The sequence below is a fragment of the Melitaea cinxia genome, chromosome 17, assembly GCF_905220565.1.
Source record: "Melitaea cinxia chromosome 17, ilMelCinx1.1, whole genome shotgun sequence".
Taxonomy (NCBI): domain Eukaryota; kingdom Metazoa; phylum Arthropoda; class Insecta; order Lepidoptera; family Nymphalidae; genus Melitaea; species Melitaea cinxia.
Window position 1 is genome coordinate 15,944,299 of NC_059410.1, and position 19,582 is coordinate 15,963,880.

The 19,582-nt window shown below is 40.4% G+C and overlaps 1 protein-coding gene and 1 long non-coding RNA gene across 2 annotated transcripts in view; both read left to right on the forward strand.

Annotated features, from left to right (window-relative positions):
* The first annotated feature begins 2,479 nt into the window (after positions 1–2,479).
* Positions 2,480–4,501, forward strand: LOC123661332. Its single transcript, XR_006744328.1, has 3 exons — positions 2,480–2,691; positions 2,845–2,996; positions 4,228–4,501. It is a non-coding gene; the product is annotated as an uncharacterized LOC123661332 (long non-coding RNA).
* Positions 4,502–5,742: 1,241 nt separating this feature from the next.
* The window catches only part of LOC123661329 (cleavage and polyadenylation specificity factor 73), a 38,663-nt gene continuing 24,823 nt past the window's right edge, over positions 5,743–19,582 (forward strand). Inside the window, exons 1-5 of the mRNA XM_045596292.1 lie at positions 5,743–5,954; positions 6,273–6,336; positions 14,835–14,932; positions 15,512–15,640; positions 16,259–16,436. Coding sequence (XP_045452248.1) covers positions 5,881–5,954; positions 6,273–6,336; positions 14,835–14,932; positions 15,512–15,640; positions 16,259–16,436 — 543 coding nt within the window. The 5' untranslated portion in view covers positions 5,743–5,880. The remainder of the gene's footprint in view (positions 5,955–6,272; positions 6,337–14,834; positions 14,933–15,511; positions 15,641–16,258; positions 16,437–19,582) is intronic.

Consider the following 19,582-nt stretch of genomic DNA (forward strand, 5'->3'; position numbering starts at 1 on the left):
GGAAAATAGATAAAGCTGTATATATATCAGGATTAGAACATGAAAGAAGAGATTTGATAGAAGTAGGAAATGGTACACGGATGGAGATCAGATGATTATAAAAGGAAAAAACGTCATTCAAAGGGCAGGTAAAAAAAATATGATTAAGATCACCCACATCCCCACAAGCACACAAATCTGAATCAATTATATTAAACCTGGCCAAATGTACAGGTGTGCATGCATGACCCAATCTCATTCGAATAATTGATGAAGTAACTTGTTTACCAAACCTCAGAGATGAAAACCATGGCTTACTAGGAATGTTAGGTTGTAAAGACTTAAAAAATTTCCCCTTGATCCTCCCACTAGTTTCCCAAGCTTCATCCCAAGTTTTCTTGAGATAAAGCCTAGGCAGCGTAGTCAAATCATGGCAGTAATTAATGTAAGGATGACTGTCACCGCACACCACGGCCTCATTAGCTAGACGATCAGCTATAACATTACCAACAATATCTACGTGTCCTGGAATCCAGGCAAACATCACGACATATCCTCTTAAAACACATTTATGTAAAGCAGTTCTAATATTAAATATTACAGGATACATGGGTTTAGATTGAAATGGATATCTTTGAATCGCCATTAAAGTGCTTTTAGAATCAGATAATATAAGGGTTTTTTCTAATTTCATTAACAAAATGTATTCTAATGCTTTGAGGATACCAAAACATTCCCCTGTAAAAACAGATGTTTCGGGAGGAAACTTAATTTTTTGGACTATATTCAATTGTTTGTGATAAACACCAATTCCAACATGAGAAGTATGTTTCGAAGCATCAGTGTAAATGTGATGCCAATTGTGGAAATTATTGTCTATCACAGAATTAAATTCATAATTAGCACTAACGATATTTCTGTTGATGCCCAAGTTCAAACAAATATTAGGTGAGATAGTCAAACTTTCAAAACTACAGGAGAACAAAGGAAGTGAAGGACAACGATAAACAGGTGATTGAATGGACATAAATTTTCGAAAACTAATTATTAAACAGGGTAAGGATTTATGTCTCCAATAAGCGGAGGTGTTAACTATTTCTGACAATAATTTGAGTTTATTAAAAAGTGGATGATTAGAGTTCTGTACAAAGCGGAAGAAGAATTTGTCTGCTAGATATTGTCTGCGTAACTGTAAGGGTGGTTCACAACATTCAACTTGCAGGGCATTAATAGGCGTAGTCTTCATAGCCCCAGTAATAATTCGAAGAGCTTTAGCTTGTATGCTATTCATTTTGGAAAAACCAGAAGAACAACCGGGTTCAAGAAGAAAGGTACCATAATCTAGTACACTTCTAATGATAGCATTATATATTAATTTTAAAGACAAAGGATGCGCTCCCCACCACACTCCCGAAAGACATCTTATTATATTTAACAACCGCTCGCACTTAGCCACCACATATTCCGTATGGGGAAGTCCAGTGAGTCTTGCATCGAGATAAACACCTAAAAATTTAACATTATTTTTCACTGGAATTATAATATTATTGTATTTAATGAGGACGGGAGGGGGTAATCGGCATCTAGAAAATAATACTATTGTGCTTTTTGATGGTGTAAGTTCTAAATTATTTTGGAAAAGCCAGTTCTTTAATTGATGAAGGGAAGAATCCAGAGCAAATTTAGCATTATCAATGGACTTATTTACATTATAAATTAACAAATCATCTGCATACTGTAGTACCTTAACATCGCTGCCCAATGAATACTCTAAATCATATGTATAAATATTATATAAAATCGGACTTAGGACTGATCCCTGCGGGATACCTTTCCAAACTATTCTAGCAGGTTCATTAGAATCACGCAGGGTAATTGAACGCTCTAATAAAATGTTCAAGATAAAATGTATTAACATAAATGGAACTTTTAATTGATTGAGTTTATGTTTTAGAATTGGGAGGGAAACATTGTCATAAGCAGAGCTTATATCCAAAAAAGCTGCCAAGACAGAATTATTATTAGAAAATGCCAGACGAATATCTGTAGTGAATATCGCCAGACTGTCTATGGTGCTTCTGCCTCTGCGAAAACCAAATTGATTTTCTGATAACAATTTATTACTTTCTATAAACCACTCTAACCTATTTTTAATTAAATGTTCAGCAATTTTTAGAACAACAGAAGAAAGTGCTATGGGTCTATATGATGAATGATTATCAGCAGGTTTATTGGGCTTTAATATAGGAATTATCTCCTGCTCTTTCCAATGTCGTGGAATTTTTCCAGATTCCATAACAGAGTTTAAAATATTCAAAAAATATAGAAGGCATGTATCGCTCATATGAGTAAAAAAAGAATACATGATACCATCTTTCCCGGGTGTAGAATCCTTAACATTTGTTAAAACTCCTTTCAATTCAGGTAGTGTAAAGGGGGCATTAAGAACGTCGGAGGTATAATTGCAATTATAACCTGTGGAATAAGTCAAACTGTCACCGATGTCATTGACATTTTTGATAAATGTGTTATCATGAGCTCTATGTAAAGAAGAAATCGGGCTATAAATTAGTTCTGGTTGAGGAACAAAGGAAGGAGCCAAATTATCCAGAAATTGATTAGACATAGTAGACGGTAGACTGGGGGATGAATTCTTGAAAGCTGATCTGAAACGTTTAATATTTTGCCAAACAAAAGATGGTTTAACTTCAGGTGAGATAGTTTCACAGAAACTTTTCCATCCTTCCCATTTCTTTCTTTTGAATAATTTTTTAGTGGTAATAATAACATTATTTAATATTTCAAAATTTTCTTCTGAACTTAATAAATTATAATTTAATTCCGCTTCCTTCCTTTTTTTGACAGCCCAGGAACACTCACTATCCCACCAGGGAGGCAATGGAATATTATTTGAGGAAGGCTTCTTTGATGGAAAAACTTCGTCAGCAGTCTCAATAATAGCATGTGCAAAAGTTTCAGAACTCCGATACACATCACCTTGGCTTAAGATAGAAAGAGTTAAGATCTTATTATCTAGGGTAGCTTTGTATAAATCCCAGTCTGCGCTAGCTAACTGATATTTAATTCGGAAAGAAGTTTTAGTTTTATTGAAATTTTTAAAAGGTAAATTTATTAAAATGGGGAAGTGATCACTACCATAAGTGGAGTTTAGGGTTTGCCAAATCAATGATGAGGCTAAACTAGGTGAAGAAATGGAAAGGTCAGGAGCACTTTTACCTTCATTAATATTGGTTCTTCGTGTAGGAGTGCAATTATTTAAAATACAAAGATTAAGTGAATCTACAATGTCCAACACTTCATGTCCATAGTTATTATTATTTGAACTACCCCATGACTGGTGTTGAGCATTAAAGTCACCTAAAACAAGTATAGGTTTGGGAAGAGATACTAAAATATTTTTAACTTCTTTTAAAATTTGAGAAGAAGGATGAGGAATATATATAGAGACAAAGCAAATGTTATTTACAATGATAGCAATGATTGAGAAATTTTTATCATGAGAAGTAATGTTTACAAGAGAAAAAGAAAGAGGATGTTTTACTAATATTGCTACACCACCATAGCCATCAGATCTATCTTCTCTAATACAAGAATATCCTTGAATTTTAAAAATGGATTTAGGTTTTAGCCAAGTTTCTTGAAGACATACTATGGTGGGATGATACTTATTAATAATATGGATAAGATCACTTTTCTTACTATTTATACTACGACAATTCCACTGAATTGCCTTGGCGTAACTGTCCATTATGACTAATATAATTATTTATAATTTCCATTATTGGTTGGGCTACGTTGGACGGTTGATTTTGATTTAAAATATTTAATAAAGTAATTATAAGTTCGACAATAGATTGTTTAGATGAATCATTTGTTTCATTGTTAAATGCACAACCATTTTTAGGGGTAGGCAAATCAAATTCATTTATGATAGCATTATGAGCCTTGACATCGTATCCTTTGTTTGATGTTAAATGTTGACGAGGTTTTAAAAATACAGTTTTCTTATAGGAAACATTTTGAAAATCTTTATTATTATTTATATGAGTTTTGTTGATGACAGAGGTTGAAGGAGTGTTTGGGGAAGTTGCTACAACATCAGAATATGATTTGGTTATTGTAGGGAAGATTTTGGATGCCTCTGCATAAGAAATACTATTTTTAGCCATATGTTCTTTGATATTTTTTTGCCTTAAAAATTCTTTACATATTTTATTTGTTGCATAGTGGGAGCCATGACAAATACAGCAAAATGCCTCATCTTCTGATGTACAGCTGCTTCCAAAATGACCGTCCTTACCACATTTAAAGCAGCGAGGAGTTGATCTACACATATCTTTGACATGTCCATATCGACAACATTTAAAACATTGTATAGTAGGGTAAATATATAAGTCTACAGGAAAAGAATTAAAACATATGAAAATTCTTTTAGGAAGAATTTGGCCATCGAAAGTCAGGACAACTGTTTCCGTATCAATAAAACTGGCTTTATTATCAATAAATGTTTTCTTTTTTAGTCGCCTTGCTTTTAAAACACTCCCACAACCTGGGGGAACAGAAACATTCTGGATCACCTCTTCTGTAGACCATTCTTTGGGAATCCCTCTTATAATACCCATTCTAGAAACATTAAAAGATGGAATAAAGGCTTTGAATTTATTACTCGAAAGTTTAGTATCGCTGGTAAAGTTATTAGCATCTGAAAAATTTGTAAATGTAAGAGAGAGCCTATTTCTGCCAATTCTCTTCAAACTTCCATTTAGAATATTTTTAAATGAATTATTTTTAAGAAATCGACCAAAAGAGACAGGGTGAAGTGTGACATTTTCATCTGGAGACAATTGTTGTTTTTGTATATGGACAACATATGGTCCAATATCTGAGGCTTGGTAAAGGCGAGTTGTAGTAGTTGGGACTTTAGTATCAGACATATCACCTTGACCACTAGTGGTCATTGTGATAGGTATGGAAAGATCACATATATTTTCATCATTAACACAAGAACAGTCGCTGTCTTTAATTACCTTGCCATGACGCTTTCTTTTTTTATTACAGTGTTTACAAATTCTTAGAGCATTTGTACGCTTTCTCGGTAGTTTCGCATTATTTACAGAGCTAACATCCGTATCCATAGATGATTCGCAATGCTCGATAGTTACATAATGCGATACCTGCGGGACTGTGCCCCCAGGATCGGGAGGTTCGTCTCCCATGGAGAGAACAAAATAAAGGAATTAAAAACTTACCCTACGAAGAAATATTTACACTAATTACAAATTATAAACTAAAAAGAACTAAAATAACAAATATTTACACTACTTTACACCTATCTGAACCATAAAAGATATTTTAAAATTTTAAAATACAAAAAAACACTCCCGCTCTTTCGACGTTTCCCGCGCTTTTTCCAAAATCTAACGTTTGTAACAGATGTTACCGTGCTTCTTTGCCATTATACCAATCAATCAATCAAAAATTCAAGAGTTGCTGTCACGCACATGTCACGCATGAAATAAGCTTCTTGCGCATGAAGCAATGGGGATTATTTTCTTTCTTTTATTTATAATTGTAGCCATTGCGATTACAGTATTATTTCCATATAATTCTAAAAAATAGCGGATAATATTCAATAAATTAATATTTATCTTTGAAGTCATAGTACAAATATTATAGCCACATTTTTTAGACACTAAAAATAAACAATAATCGTGAAGAGGACAATTTTTTTCTGAATCAGTTGAATGTTTTCATAAGTGGCGACATCAACATAACCTGTCTTGCCGCCGGTTGATGTGTGTTAACAAATAATAATATTTTCAAATAAACTTTAGTAATTGAATATATGTTACAAGTTTAAGTTAATAATTAAATTAAATCATGACTACTAATCCGCGTAAAGGTACCGAACCGGCACCTATGGAAGAAAGTGATCAACTGACCATAAGGCCATTGTAAATACCACTATTTATTCAACTGTTGTTTACTCCATTGTTATATTTTAGTTTAAGAATATTGAATTAAAGATAATAATGTTTATAAATTCCTAGTTTCATTTTTTGTAAATTATGCGTACTTTAAGAGTTTTTAATAATTATAACCTCCATTACAAAAAAAATTGTTTTCTTTCTATTGATTGACTTTTAATTACAAAAAAGCTAAATAAGTTAGGTAACGAAATAAAATTAAATACAATTCATTACAACATATATAAGTGATTTAAACTTTATAGTTTTCTTAATATATTAATGTTTGTTTTTAATTTTTTTCAGAGGTGCTGGTCAGGAAGTAGGCAGATCATGCATTATGTTAGAGTTTAAAGGGAAAAAAATTATGGTAAGTGATTTGCATTTAAATGTTTTAAAGGAAATGTTTTACAGGTCATTGATAAAGCTACCGATACCTTCATCAGAAGGAATAACAATATTCAACAGATGAAAGTTATTGATATGCCTTTGTTTTTTGTAATCAAGCTCTTCTTTATCTGTCAGATGTTGCTGTTCGCAACGTGTGTTTAAAAGTTGTAGTTTATTCATTGAAATAATCAGGCCTTAAGGACCTGTTTTATTTTCTGCTGAAAAAGTCAAGTTAAATTACAAGTTATAACAATATTAACATTGAACATAACTTTGAATGTAACTGCTATATGTACGATTTTTATTTTTGTGTTACCCACAATTAGGAATTCTAAACATTTTTGAATATCATATCAAAAATTGACCGCTCCAGCGGGATTCGAACCCGCGTCTTCGACATACCGTGTCGACGCTCTAGCCAATTAAGCTATGGAACGATATACCACTAGAGCGAAACTTTTGATATGATGATTTTTACTTTCGGTTTAAGCGAACCGTGGCGCCGTCTATAGTGAGTTCTTTACAGAGACTCGTAACTATTCAAAGTTTCATATTACAATGAAAATCTTTGACAGGAGACGACACCATGCTATTTTTAATATGTACGATTTTTATTTTTGTGTTACCCACAATTAGGAATTCTAAACATTTTTGAATATCATATCAAAAATTGACCGCTCCAGCGGGATTCGAACCCGCGTCTTCGACATACCGTGTCGACGCTCTAGCCAATTAAGCTATGGAACGATATACCACTAGAGCGAAACTTTTGATATGATGATTTTTACTTTCAGTTTAAGCGAACCGTGGCGCCGTCTATAGTGAGTTCTTTACAGAGACTCGTAACTATTCAAAGTTTCATATTACAATGAAAATCTTTGACAGGAGACGACACCATGCTATTTTTAATATGTACGATTTTTATTTTTGTGTTACCCACAATTAGGAATTCTAAACATTTTTGAATATCATATCAAAAATTGACCGCTCCAGCGGGATTCGAACCCGCGTCTTCGACATACCGTGTCGACGCTCTAGCCAATTAAGCTATGGAACGATATACCACTAGAGCGAAACTTTTGATATGATGATTTTTACTTTCGGTTTAAGCGAACCGTGGCGCCGTCTATAGTGAGTTCTTTACAGAGACTCGTAACTATTCAAAGTTTCATATTACAATGAAAATCTTTGACAGGAGACGACACCATGCTATTTTTAATATGTACGATTTTTATTTTTGTGTTACCCACAATTAGGAATTCTAAACATTTTTGAATATCATATCAAAAATTGACCGCTCCAGCGGGATTCGAACCCGCGTCTTCGACATACCGTGTCGACGCTCTAGCCAATTAAGCTATGGAACGATATACCACTAGAGCGAAACTTTTGATATGATGATTTTTACTTTCGGTTTAAGCGAACCGTGGCGCCGTCTATAGTGAGTTCTTTACAGAGACTCGTAACTATTCAAAGTTTCATATTACAATGAAAATCTTTGACAGGAGACGACACCATGCTATTTTTAATATGTACGATTTTTATTTTTGTGTTACCCACAATTAGGAATTCTAAACATTTTTGAATATCATATCAAAAATTGACCGCTCCAGCGGGATTCGAACCCGCGTCTTCGACATACCGTGTCGACGCTCTAGCCAATTAAGCTATGGAACGATATACCACTAGAGCGAAACTTTTGATATGATGATTTTTACTTTCGGTTTAAGCGAACCGTGGCGCCGTCTATAGTGAGTTCTTTACAGAGACTCGTAACTATTCAAAGTTTCATATTACAATGAAAATCTTTGACAGGAGACGACACCATGCTATTTTTAATATGTACGATTTTTATTTTTGTGTTACCCACAATTAGGAATTCTAAACATTTTTGAATATCATATCAAAAATTGACCGCTCCAGCGGGATTCGAACCCGCGTCTTCGACATACCGTGTCGACGCTCTAGCCAATTAAGCTATGGAACGATATACCACTAGAGCGAAACTTTTGATATGATGATTTTTACTTTCGGTTTAAGCGAACCGTGGCGCCGTCTATAGTGAGTTCTTTACAGAGACTCGTAACTATTCAAAGTTTCATATTACAATGAAAATCTTTGACAGGAGACGACACCATGCTATTTTTAATATGTACGATTTTTATTTTTGTGTTACCCACAATTAGGAATTCTAAACATTTTTGAATATCATATCAAAAATTGACCGCTCCAGCGGGATTCGAACCCGCGTCTTCGACATACCGTGTCGACGCTCTAGCCAATTAAGCTATGGAACGATATACCACTAGAGCGAAACTTTTGATATGATGATTTTTACTTTCGGTTTAAGCGAACCGTGGCGCCGTCTATAGTGAGTTCTTTACAGAGACTCGTAACTATTCAAAGTTTCATATTACAATGAAAATCTTTGACAGGAGACGACACCATGCTATTTTTAATATGTACGATTTTTATTTTTGTGTTACCCACAATTAGGAATTCTAAACATTTTTGAATATCATATCAAAAATTGACCGCTCCAGCGGGATTCGAACCCGCGTCTTCGACATACCGTGTCGACGCTCTAGCCAATTAAGCTATGGAACGATATACCACTAGAGCGAAACTTTTGATATGATGATTTTTACTTTCGGTTTAAGCGAACCGTGGCGCCGTCTATAGTGAGTTCTTTACAGAGACTCGTAACTATTCAAAGTTTCATATTACAATGAAAATCTTTGACAGGAGACGACACCATGCTATTTTTAATATGTACGATTTTTATTTTTGTGTTACCCACAATTAGGAATTCTAAACATTTTTGAATATCATATCAAAAATTGACCGCTCCAGCGGGATTCGAACCCGCGTCTTCGACATACCGTGTCGACGCTCTAGCCAATTAAGCTATGGAACGATATACCACTAGAGCGAAACTTTTGATATGATGATTTTTACTTTCGGTTTAAGCGAACCGTGGCGCCGTCTATAGTGAGTTCTTTACAGAGACTCGTAACTATTCAAAGTTTCATATTACAATGAAAATCTTTGACAGGAGACGACACCATGCTATTTTTAATATGTACGATTTTTATTTTTGTGTTACCCACAATTAGGAATTCTAAACATTTTTGAATATCATATCAAAAATTGACCGCTCCAGCGGGATTCGAACCCGCGTCTTCGACATACCGTGTCGACGCTCTAGCCAATTAAGCTATGGAACGATATACCACTAGAGCGAAACTTTTGATATGATGATTTTTACTTTCGGTTTAAGCGAACCGTGGCGCCGTCTATAGTGAGTTCTTTACAGAGACTCGTAACTATTCAAAGTTTCATATTACAATGAAAATCTTTGACAGGAGACGACACCATGCTATTTTTAATATGTACGATTTTTATTTTTGTGTTACCCACAATTAGGAATTCTAAACATTTTTGAATATCATATCAAAAATTGACCGCTCCAGCGGGATTCGAACCCGCGTCTTCGACATACCGTGTCGACGCTCTAGCCAATTAAGCTATGGAACGATATACCACTAGAGCGAAACTTTTGATATGATGATTTTTACTTTCGGTTTAAGCGAACCGTGGCGCCGTCTATAGTGAGTTCTTTACAGAGACTCGTAACTATTCAAAGTTTCATATTACAATGAAAATCTTTGACAGGAGACGACACCATGCTATTTTTAATATGTACGATTTTTATTTTTGTGTTACCCACAATTAGGAATTCTAAACATTTTTGAATATCATATCAAAAATTGACCGCTCCAGCGGGATTCGAACCCGCGTCTTCGACATACCGTGTCGACGCTCTAGCCAATTAAGCTATGGAACGATATACCACTAGAGCGAAACTTTTGATATGATGATTTTTACTTTCGGTTTAAGCGAACCGTGGCGCCGTCTATAGTGAGTTCTTTACAGAGACTCGTAACTATTCAAAGTTTCATATTACAATGAAAATCTTTGACAGGAGACGACACCATGCTATTTTTAATATGTACGATTTTTATTTTTGTGTTACCCACAATTAGGAATTCTAAACATTTTTGAATATCATATCAAAAATTGACCGCTCCAGCGGGATTCGAACCCGCGTCTTCGACATACCGTGTCGACGCTCTAGCCAATTAAGCTATGGAACGATATACCACTAGAGCGAAATTAATTGTGGGTAACACAAAAATAAAAATCGTACATATTAAAAATAGCATGGTGTCGTCTCCTGTCAAAGATTTTCATTGTAATATGAAACTTTGAATAGTTACGAGTCTCTGTAAAGAACTCACTATAGACGGCGCCACGGTTCGCTTAAACCGAAAGTAAAAATCATCATATCAAAAGTTTCGCTCTAGTGGTATATCGTTCCATAGCTTAATTGGCTAGAGCGTCGACACGGTATGTCGAAGACGCGGGTTCGAATCCCGCTGGAGCGGTCAATTTTTGATATGATATTCAAAAATGTTTAGAATTCCTAATTGTGGGTAACACAAAAATAAAAATCGTACATATTAAAAATAGCATGGTGTCGTCTCCTGTCAAAGATTTTCATTGTAATATGAAACTTTGAATAGTTACGAGTCTCTGTAAAGAACTCACTATAGACGGCGCCACGGTTCGCTTAAACCGAAAGTAAAAATCATCATATCAAAAGTTTCGCTCTAGTGGTATATCGTTCCATAGCTTAATTGGCTAGAGCGTCGACACGGTATGTCGAAGACGCGGGTTCGAATCCCGCTGGAGCGGTCAATTTTTGATATGATATTCAAAAATGTTTAGAATTCCTAATTGTGGGTAACACAAAAATAAAAATCGTACATATTAAAAATAGCATGGTGTCGTCTCCTGTCAAAGATTTTCATTGTAATATGAAACTTTGAATAGTTACGAGTCTCTGTAAAGAACTCACTATAGACGGCGCCACGGTTCGCTTAAACCGAAAGTAAAAATCATCATATCAAAAGTTTCGCTCTAGTGGTATATCGTTCCATAGCTTAATTGGCTAGAGCGTCGACACGGTATGTCGAAGACGCGGGTTCGAATCCCGCTGGAGCGGTCAATTTTTGATATGATATTCAAAAATGTTTAGAATTCCTAATTGTGGGTAACACAAAAATAAAAATCGTACATATTAAAAATAGCATGGTGTCGTCTCCTGTCAAAGATTTTCATTGTAATATGAAACTTTGAATAGTTACGAGTCTCTGTAAAGAACTCACTATAGACGGCGCCACGGTTCGCTTAAACCGAAAGTAAAAATCATCATATCAAAAGTTTCGCTCTAGTGGTATATCGTTCCATAGCTTAATTGGCTAGAGCGTCGACACGGTATGTCGAAGACGCGGGTTCGAATCCCGCTGGAGCGGTCAATTTTTGATATGATATTCAAAAATGTTTAGAATTCCTAATTGTGGGTAACACAAAAATAAAAATCGTACATATTAAAAATAGCATGGTGTCGTCTCCTGTCAAAGATTTTCATTGTAATATGAAACTTTGAATAGTTACGAGTCTCTGTAAAGAACTCACTATAGACGGCGCCACGGTTCGCTTAAACCGAAAGTAAAAATCATCATATCAAAAGTTTCGCTCTAGTGGTATATCGTTCCATAGCTTAATTGGCTAGAGCGTCGACACGGTATGTCGAAGACGCGGGTTCGAATCCCGCTGGAGCGGTCAATTTTTGATATGATATTCAAAAATGTTTAGAATTCCTAATTGTGGGTAACACAAAAATAAAAATCGTACATATTAAAAATAGCATGGTGTCGTCTCCTGTCAAAGATTTTCATTGTAATATGAAACTTTGAATAGTTACGAGTCTCTGTAAAGAACTCACTATAGACGGCGCCACGGTTCGCTTAAACCGAAAGTAAAAATCATCATATCAAAAGTTTCGCTCTAGTGGTATATCGTTCCATAGCTTAATTGGCTAGAGCGTCGACACGGTATGTCGAAGACGCGGGTTCGAATCCCGCTGGAGCGGTCAATTTTTGATATGATATTCAAAAATGTTTAGAATTCCTAATTGTGGGTAACACAAAAATAAAAATCGTACATATTAAAAATAGCATGGTGTCGTCTCCTGTCAAAGATTTTCATTGTAATATGAAACTTTGAATAGTTACGAGTCTCTGTAAAGAACTCACTATAGACGGCGCCACGGTTCGCTTAAACCGAAAGTAAAAATCATCATATCAAAAGTTTCGCTCTAGTGGTATATCGTTCCATAGCTTAATTGGCTAGAGCGTCGACACGGTATGTCGAAGACGCGGGTTCGAATCCCGCTGGAGCGGTCAATTTTTGATATGATATTCAAAAATGTTTAGAATTCCTAATTGTGGGTAACACAAAAATAAAAATCGTACATATTAAAAATAGCATGGTGTCGTCTCCTGTCAAAGATTTTCATTGTAATATGAAACTTTGAATAGTTACGAGTCTCTGTAAAGAACTCACTATAGACGGCGCCACGGTTCGCTTAAACCGAAAGTAAAAATCATCATATCAAAAGTTTCGCTCTAGTGGTATATCGTTCCATAGCTTAATTGGCTAGAGCGTCGACACGGTATGTCGAAGACGCGGGTTCGAATCCCGCTGGAGCGGTCAATTTTTGATATGATATTCAAAAATGTTTAGAATTCCTAATTGTGGGTAACACAAAAATAAAAATCGTACATATTAAAAATAGCATGGTGTCGTCTCCTGTCAAAGATTTTCATTGTAATATGAAACTTTGAATAGTTACGAGTCTCTGTAAAGAACTCACTATAGACGGCGCCACGGTTCGCTTAAACCGAAAGTAAAAATCATCATATCAAAAGTTTCGCTCTAGTGGTATATCGTTCCATAGCTTAATTGGCTAGAGCGTCGACACGGTATGTCGAAGACGCGGGTTCGAATCCCGCTGGAGCGGTCAATTTTTGATATGATATTCAAAAATGTTTAGAATTCCTAATTGTGGGTAACACAAAAATAAAAATCGTACATATTAAAAATAGCATGGTGTCGTCTCCTGTCAAAGATTTTCATTGTAATATGAAACTTTGAATAGTTACGAGTCTCTGTAAAGAACTCACTATAGACGGCGCCACGGTTCGCTTAAACCGAAAGTAAAAATCATCATATCAAAAGTTTCGCTCTAGTGGTATATCGTTCCATAGCTTAATTGGCTAGAGCGTCGACACGGTATGTCGAAGACGCGGGTTCGAATCCCGCTGGAGCGGTCAATTTTTGATATGATATTCAAAAATGTTTAGAATTCCTAATTGTGGGTAACACAAAAATAAAAATCGTACATATTAAAAATAGCATGGTGTCGTCTCCTGTCAAAGATTTTCATTGTAATATGAAACTTTGAATAGTTACGAGTCTCTGTAAAGAACTCACTATAGACGGCGCCACGGTTCGCTTAAACCGAAAGTAAAAATCATCATATCAAAAGTTTCGCTCTAGTGGTATATCGTTCCATAGCTTAATTGGCTAGAGCGTCGACACGGTATGTCGAAGACGCGGGTTCGAATCCCGCTGGAGCGGTCAATTTTTGATATGATATTCAAAAATGTTTAGAATTCCTAATTGTGGGTAACACAAAAATAAAAATCGTACATATTAAAAATAGCATGGTGTCGTCTCCTGTCAAAGATTTTCATTGTAATATGAAACTTTGAATAGTTACGAGTCTCTGTAAAGAACTCACTATAGACGGCGCCACGGTTCGCTTAAACCGAAAGTAAAAATCATCATATCAAAAGTTTCGCTCTAGTGGTATATCGTTCCATAGCTTAATTGGCTAGAGCGTCGACACGGTATGTCGAAGACGCGGGTTCGAATCCCGCTGGAGCGGTCAATTTTTGATATGATATTCAAAAATGTTTAGAATTCCTAATTGTGGGTAACACAAAAATAAAAATCGTACATATTAAAAATAGCATGGTGTCGTCTCCTGTCAAAGATTTTCATTGTAATATGAAACTTTGAATAGTTACGAGTCTCTGTAAAGAACTCACTATAGACGGCGCCACGGTTCGCTTAAACCGAAAGTAAAAATCATCATATCAAAAGTTTCGCTCTAGTGGTATATCGTTCCATAGCTTAATTGGCTAGAGCGTCGACACGGTATGTCGAAGACGCGGGTTCGAATCCCGCTGGAGCGGTCAATTTTTGATATGATATTCAAAAATGTAACTGCTATCTTAAAGAGGGTAGCTGGTAGAGACTGGATGGCAAAAGCGGGTGTTCGGGGCTTGTGGTGAACCCTGGGGGAGGCGTATATCCAGCAGTGGACTTTTATAGGCTCATGATTATGTAACTTCTTGATGTCACTATGACCTTATTGTACATAATATATGAAAGAAACTTACTTAATATTATGCATATTATTATTATTCACAATATAGATGAAATGAATTTAATTTGATTTCTACTACAACTATTACAAGTACTTTAAAATTTGTATGTTTTCAGCTGGACTGTGGTATTCACCCAGGGCTGTCGGGGATGGATGCGCTCCCATTCGTAGATTTAATAGAAGCAGACGAAGTTGATTTATTATTAATTTCACAGTAAGTTTTTATTTCAATATAATTTTAATGACTAGTTTTGAATTAAGAAAATGAAAATAGAAAAATTGGAAACAAAAAATTTTTATGACACCTATGTAATAAAAAAGAATTTAAATCAATAGTGCCCGAATAAAATGAACACAAATATTTGACAAGTTAAAATAAAATTAAAAGGAAAAAAAAAACAGTTAAGCTTCAAATGATGATCCAGCCTAAAACAGCTTGACCTAGGTCTCTTTTGTCATATAGAAGAAGATCGGAGCTTAATTTATCTTTTTCTTACTATGAGTAATGATCTCTATCAGATATCTATATTATAACTCTGGGTACCAACAGCTTATCGTGCTATCTAAGGCACAGTGGAGAGAATCACAAGGACAGGCATTCATACCGGAAAGTAATATTTGTAGAAATACGAATATCCATCCCAAGTGGGAATCGAACTCACAACCATCAGTGCTTTCGTGTCTTCATGACAGATGCAGTACTACACCAGAATGGCGTCAAGCTTCAAATAGATTATGTAAACAATTCTTATATATACCAATAAATTAACTAACGATCTATATTATTTCACAGTTTCCATTTAGACCACAGCGGAGCTCTGCCATGGTTCTTAACTAAGACTTCTTTCAAAGGCAGAGTGTTTATGACTCACGCCACAAAAGCCATCTACAGGTGGCTTGTGTCCGATTACATCAAAGTTAGGTATGTATATTTATGGGGTTGTAATATCTATCTGTTATACATGGTGATAAATATGGTGTAAGAGTTATGAAATGTCCTCTCTTGGATAATATTATAATATATATTGACAGCAATGTCGACTAGGCCCTTAAATAATGCAGTTTCCAGTGACCCTGCATTCTACTCTGGGGTCGTAACTTTCACTTCTGTCCTGAGTCTGGATGTAATAAATATTTATAAGAATATTTATACTACACCATAATACAGGCACTAGTGGCCTACCTATTATTAAAAAAAATAACGAGTGTGCTTTAAACCACACAACTGAAGTAAAACTTACGAAACGTCTACGAAACGTCTTTCTATCTTCACTAATTTATATCTCCCTCTCAACTTCCGTTCGCCTCGCCGATCACACTTTTCGTAACGCTCTCGTCACGTATTCACCAGCTTATTCTCCAAGTTGAGCGGGTGTAGAGAAGTTTGAGTAAAAAAAAAAGTAGGAACAGATGATAATGTGCCAAAAAAAAAGCGAGCGGGTGTAAAGAAGTTTTACTTCAAAAAAAAAAAGTAGGAATAGATGATAATATGCCAAAAAAAAAATGAAAAGAGAACGATAAGGTTGGTCGTGGCCCACAGCAACATCTCGACGGAGCAGATGCTGTACACGGAGTCGGACCTGGAGGGCTCCATGGACCGCATCGAGACCGTGAACTTCCACGAGGAGCGCGACGTGCGCGGCGTGCGCTTCTGGGCCTACAACGCCGGCCACGTGCTGGGCGCCGCCATGTTCATGATCGAGATCGCCGGCGTCAAGGTGCCGCCTTGCTTCTTGTGTTGGCCCTCCGGGTGCTGCCACCACGACCACGTCTGGTGCGCTTCTGGGCCTACAACGCCGGCCACGTGCTGGGCGCCGCCATGTTCATGATCGAGATCGCCGGCGTCAAGGTGCGTCACTGCTTCTTGTGTTGGGCTCCAGGTGCTGCCACCACGACCACGTCTGGTGCGCTTCTGGGCCTACAACGCCGGCCACGTGCTGGGCGCCGCCATGTTCATGATCGAGATCGCCGGCGTCAAGGTGCGTCACTGCTTCTTGTGTTGGCCCTCCGGGTGCTGCCACCACGACCACGTCTGGTGCGCTTCTGGGCCTACAACGCCGGCCACGTGCTGGGCGCCGCCATGTTCATGATCGAGATCGCCGGCGTCAAGGTGCGTCACTGCTTCTTGTGTTGGGCTCCAGGTGCTGCCACCACGACCACGTCTGGTGCGCTTCTGGGCCTACAACGCCGGCCACGTGCTGGGCGCCGCCATGTTCATGATCGAGATCGCCGGCGTCAAGGTGCGTCACTGCTTCTTGTGTTGGCCCTCCGGGTGCTGCCACCACGACCACGTCTGGTGCGCTTCTGGGCCTACAACGCCGGCCACGTGCTGGGCGCCGCCATGTTCATGATCGAGATCGCCGGCGTCAAGGTGCGTCACTGCTTCTTGTGTTGGGCTCCAGGTGCTGCCACCACGACCACGTCTGGTGCGCTTCTGGGCCTACAACGCCGGCCACGTGCTGGGCGCCGCCATGTTCATGATCGAGATCGCCGGCGTCAAGGTGCGTCACTGCTTCTTGTGTTGGCCCTCCGGGTGCTGCCACCACGACCACGTCTGGTGCGCTTCTGGGCCTACAACGCCGGCCACGTGCTGGGCGCCGCCATGTTCATGATCGAGATCGCCGGCGTCAAGGTGCGTCACTGCTTCTTGTGTTGGGCTCCAGGTGCTGCCACCACGACCACGTCTGGTGCGCTTCTGGGCCTACAACGCCGGCCACGTGCTGGGCGCCGCCATGTTCATGATCGAGATCGCCGGCGTCAAGGTGCGTCACTGCTTCTTGTGTTGGCCCTCCGGGTGCTGCCACCACGACCACGTCTGGTGCGCTTCTGGGCCTACAACGCCGGCCACGTGCTGGGCGCCGCCATGTTCATGATCGAGATCGCCGGCGTCAAGGTGCGTCACTGCTTCTTGTGTTGGCCCTCCGGGTGCTGCCACCACGACCACGTCTGGTGCGCTTCTGGGCCTACAACGCCGGCCACGTGCTGGGCGCCGCCATGTTCATGATCGAGATCGCCGGCGTCAAGGTGCGTCACTGCTTCTTGTGTTGGGCTCCAGGTGCTGCCACCACGACCACGTCTGGTGCGCTTCTGGGCCTACAACGCCGGCCACGTGCTGGGCGCCGCCATGTTCATGATCGAGATCGCCGGCGTCAAGGTGCGTCACTGCTTCTTGTGTTGGCCCTCCGGGTGCTGCCACCACGACCACGTCTGGTGCGCTTCTGGGCCTACAACGCCGGCCACGTGCTGGGCGCCGCCATGTTCATGATCGAGATCGCCGGCGTCAAGGTGCGTCACTGCTTCTTGTGTTGGCCCTCCGGGTGCTGCCACCACGACCACGTCTGGTGCGCTTCTGGGCCTACAACGCCGGCCACGTGCTGGGCGCCGCCATGTTCATGATCGAGATCGCCGGCGTCAAGGTGCGTCACTGCTTCTTGTGTTGGGCTCCAGGTGCTGCCACCACGACCACGTCTGGTGCGCTTCTGGGCCTACAACGCCGGCCACGTGCTGGGCGCCGCCATGTTCATGATCGAGATCGCCGGCGTCAAGGTGCGTCACTGCTTCTTGTGTTGGCCCTCCGGGTGCTGCCACCACGACCACGTCTGGTGCGCTTCTGGGCCTACAACGCCGGCCACGTGCTGGGCGCCGCCATGTTCATGATCGAGATCGCCGGCGTCAAGGTGCGTCACTGCTTCTTGTGTTGGGCTCCAGGTGCTGCCACCACGACCACGTCTGGTGCGCTTCTGGGCCTACAACGCCGGCCACGTGCTGGGCGCCGCCATGTTCATGATCGAGATCGCCGGCGTCAAGGTGCGTCACTGCTTCTTGTGTTGGGCTCCAGGTGCTGCCACCACGACCACGTCTGGTGCGCTTCTGGGCCTACAACGCCGGCCACGTGCTGGGCGCCGCCATGTTCATGATCGAGATCGCCGGCGTCAAGGTGCGTCACTGCTTCTTGTGTTGGCCCTCCGGGTGCTGCCACCACGACCACGTCTGGTGCGCTTCTGGGCCTACAACGCCGGCCACGTGCTGGGCGCCGCCATGTTCATGATCGAGATCGCCGGCGTCAAGGTGCGTCACTGCTTCTTGTGTTGGGCTCCAGGTGCTGCCACCACGACCACGTCTGGTGCGCTTCTGGGCCTACAACGCCGGCCACGTGCTGGGCGCCGCCATGTTCATGATCGAGATCGCCGGCGTCAAGGTGCGTCACTGCTTCTTGTGTTGGCCCTCCGGGTGCTGCCACCACGACCACGTCTGGTGCGCTTCTGGGCCTACAACGCCGGCCACGTGCTGGGCGCCGCCATGTTCATGATCGAGATCGCCGGCGTCAAGGTGCGTCACTGCTTCTTGTGTTGGGCTCCAGGTGCTGCCACCACGACCACGTCTGGTGCGCTTCTGGGCCTACAACGCCGGCCACGTGCTGGGCGCCGCCATGTTCATGATCGAGATCGCCGGCGTCAAGGTGCGTCACTGCTTCTTGTGTTGGGCTCCAGGTGCTGCCACCACGACCACGTCTGGTGCGCTTCTGGGCCTACAACGCCGGCCACGTGCTGGGCGCCGCCATGTTCATGATCGAGATCGCCGGCGTCAAGGTGCGTCACTGCTTCTTGTGTTGGCCCTCCGGGTGCTGCCACCACGACCACGTCTGGTGCGCTTCTGGGCCTACAACGCCGGCCACGTGCTGGGCGCCGCCATGTTCATGATCGAGATCGCCGGCGTCAAGGTGCGTCACTGCTTCTTGTGTTGGGCTCCAGGTGCTGCCACCACGACCACGTCTGGTGCGCTTCTGGGCCTACAACGCCGGCCACGTGCTGGGCGCCGCCATGTTCATGATCGAGATCGCCGGCGTCAAGGTGCGTCACTGCTT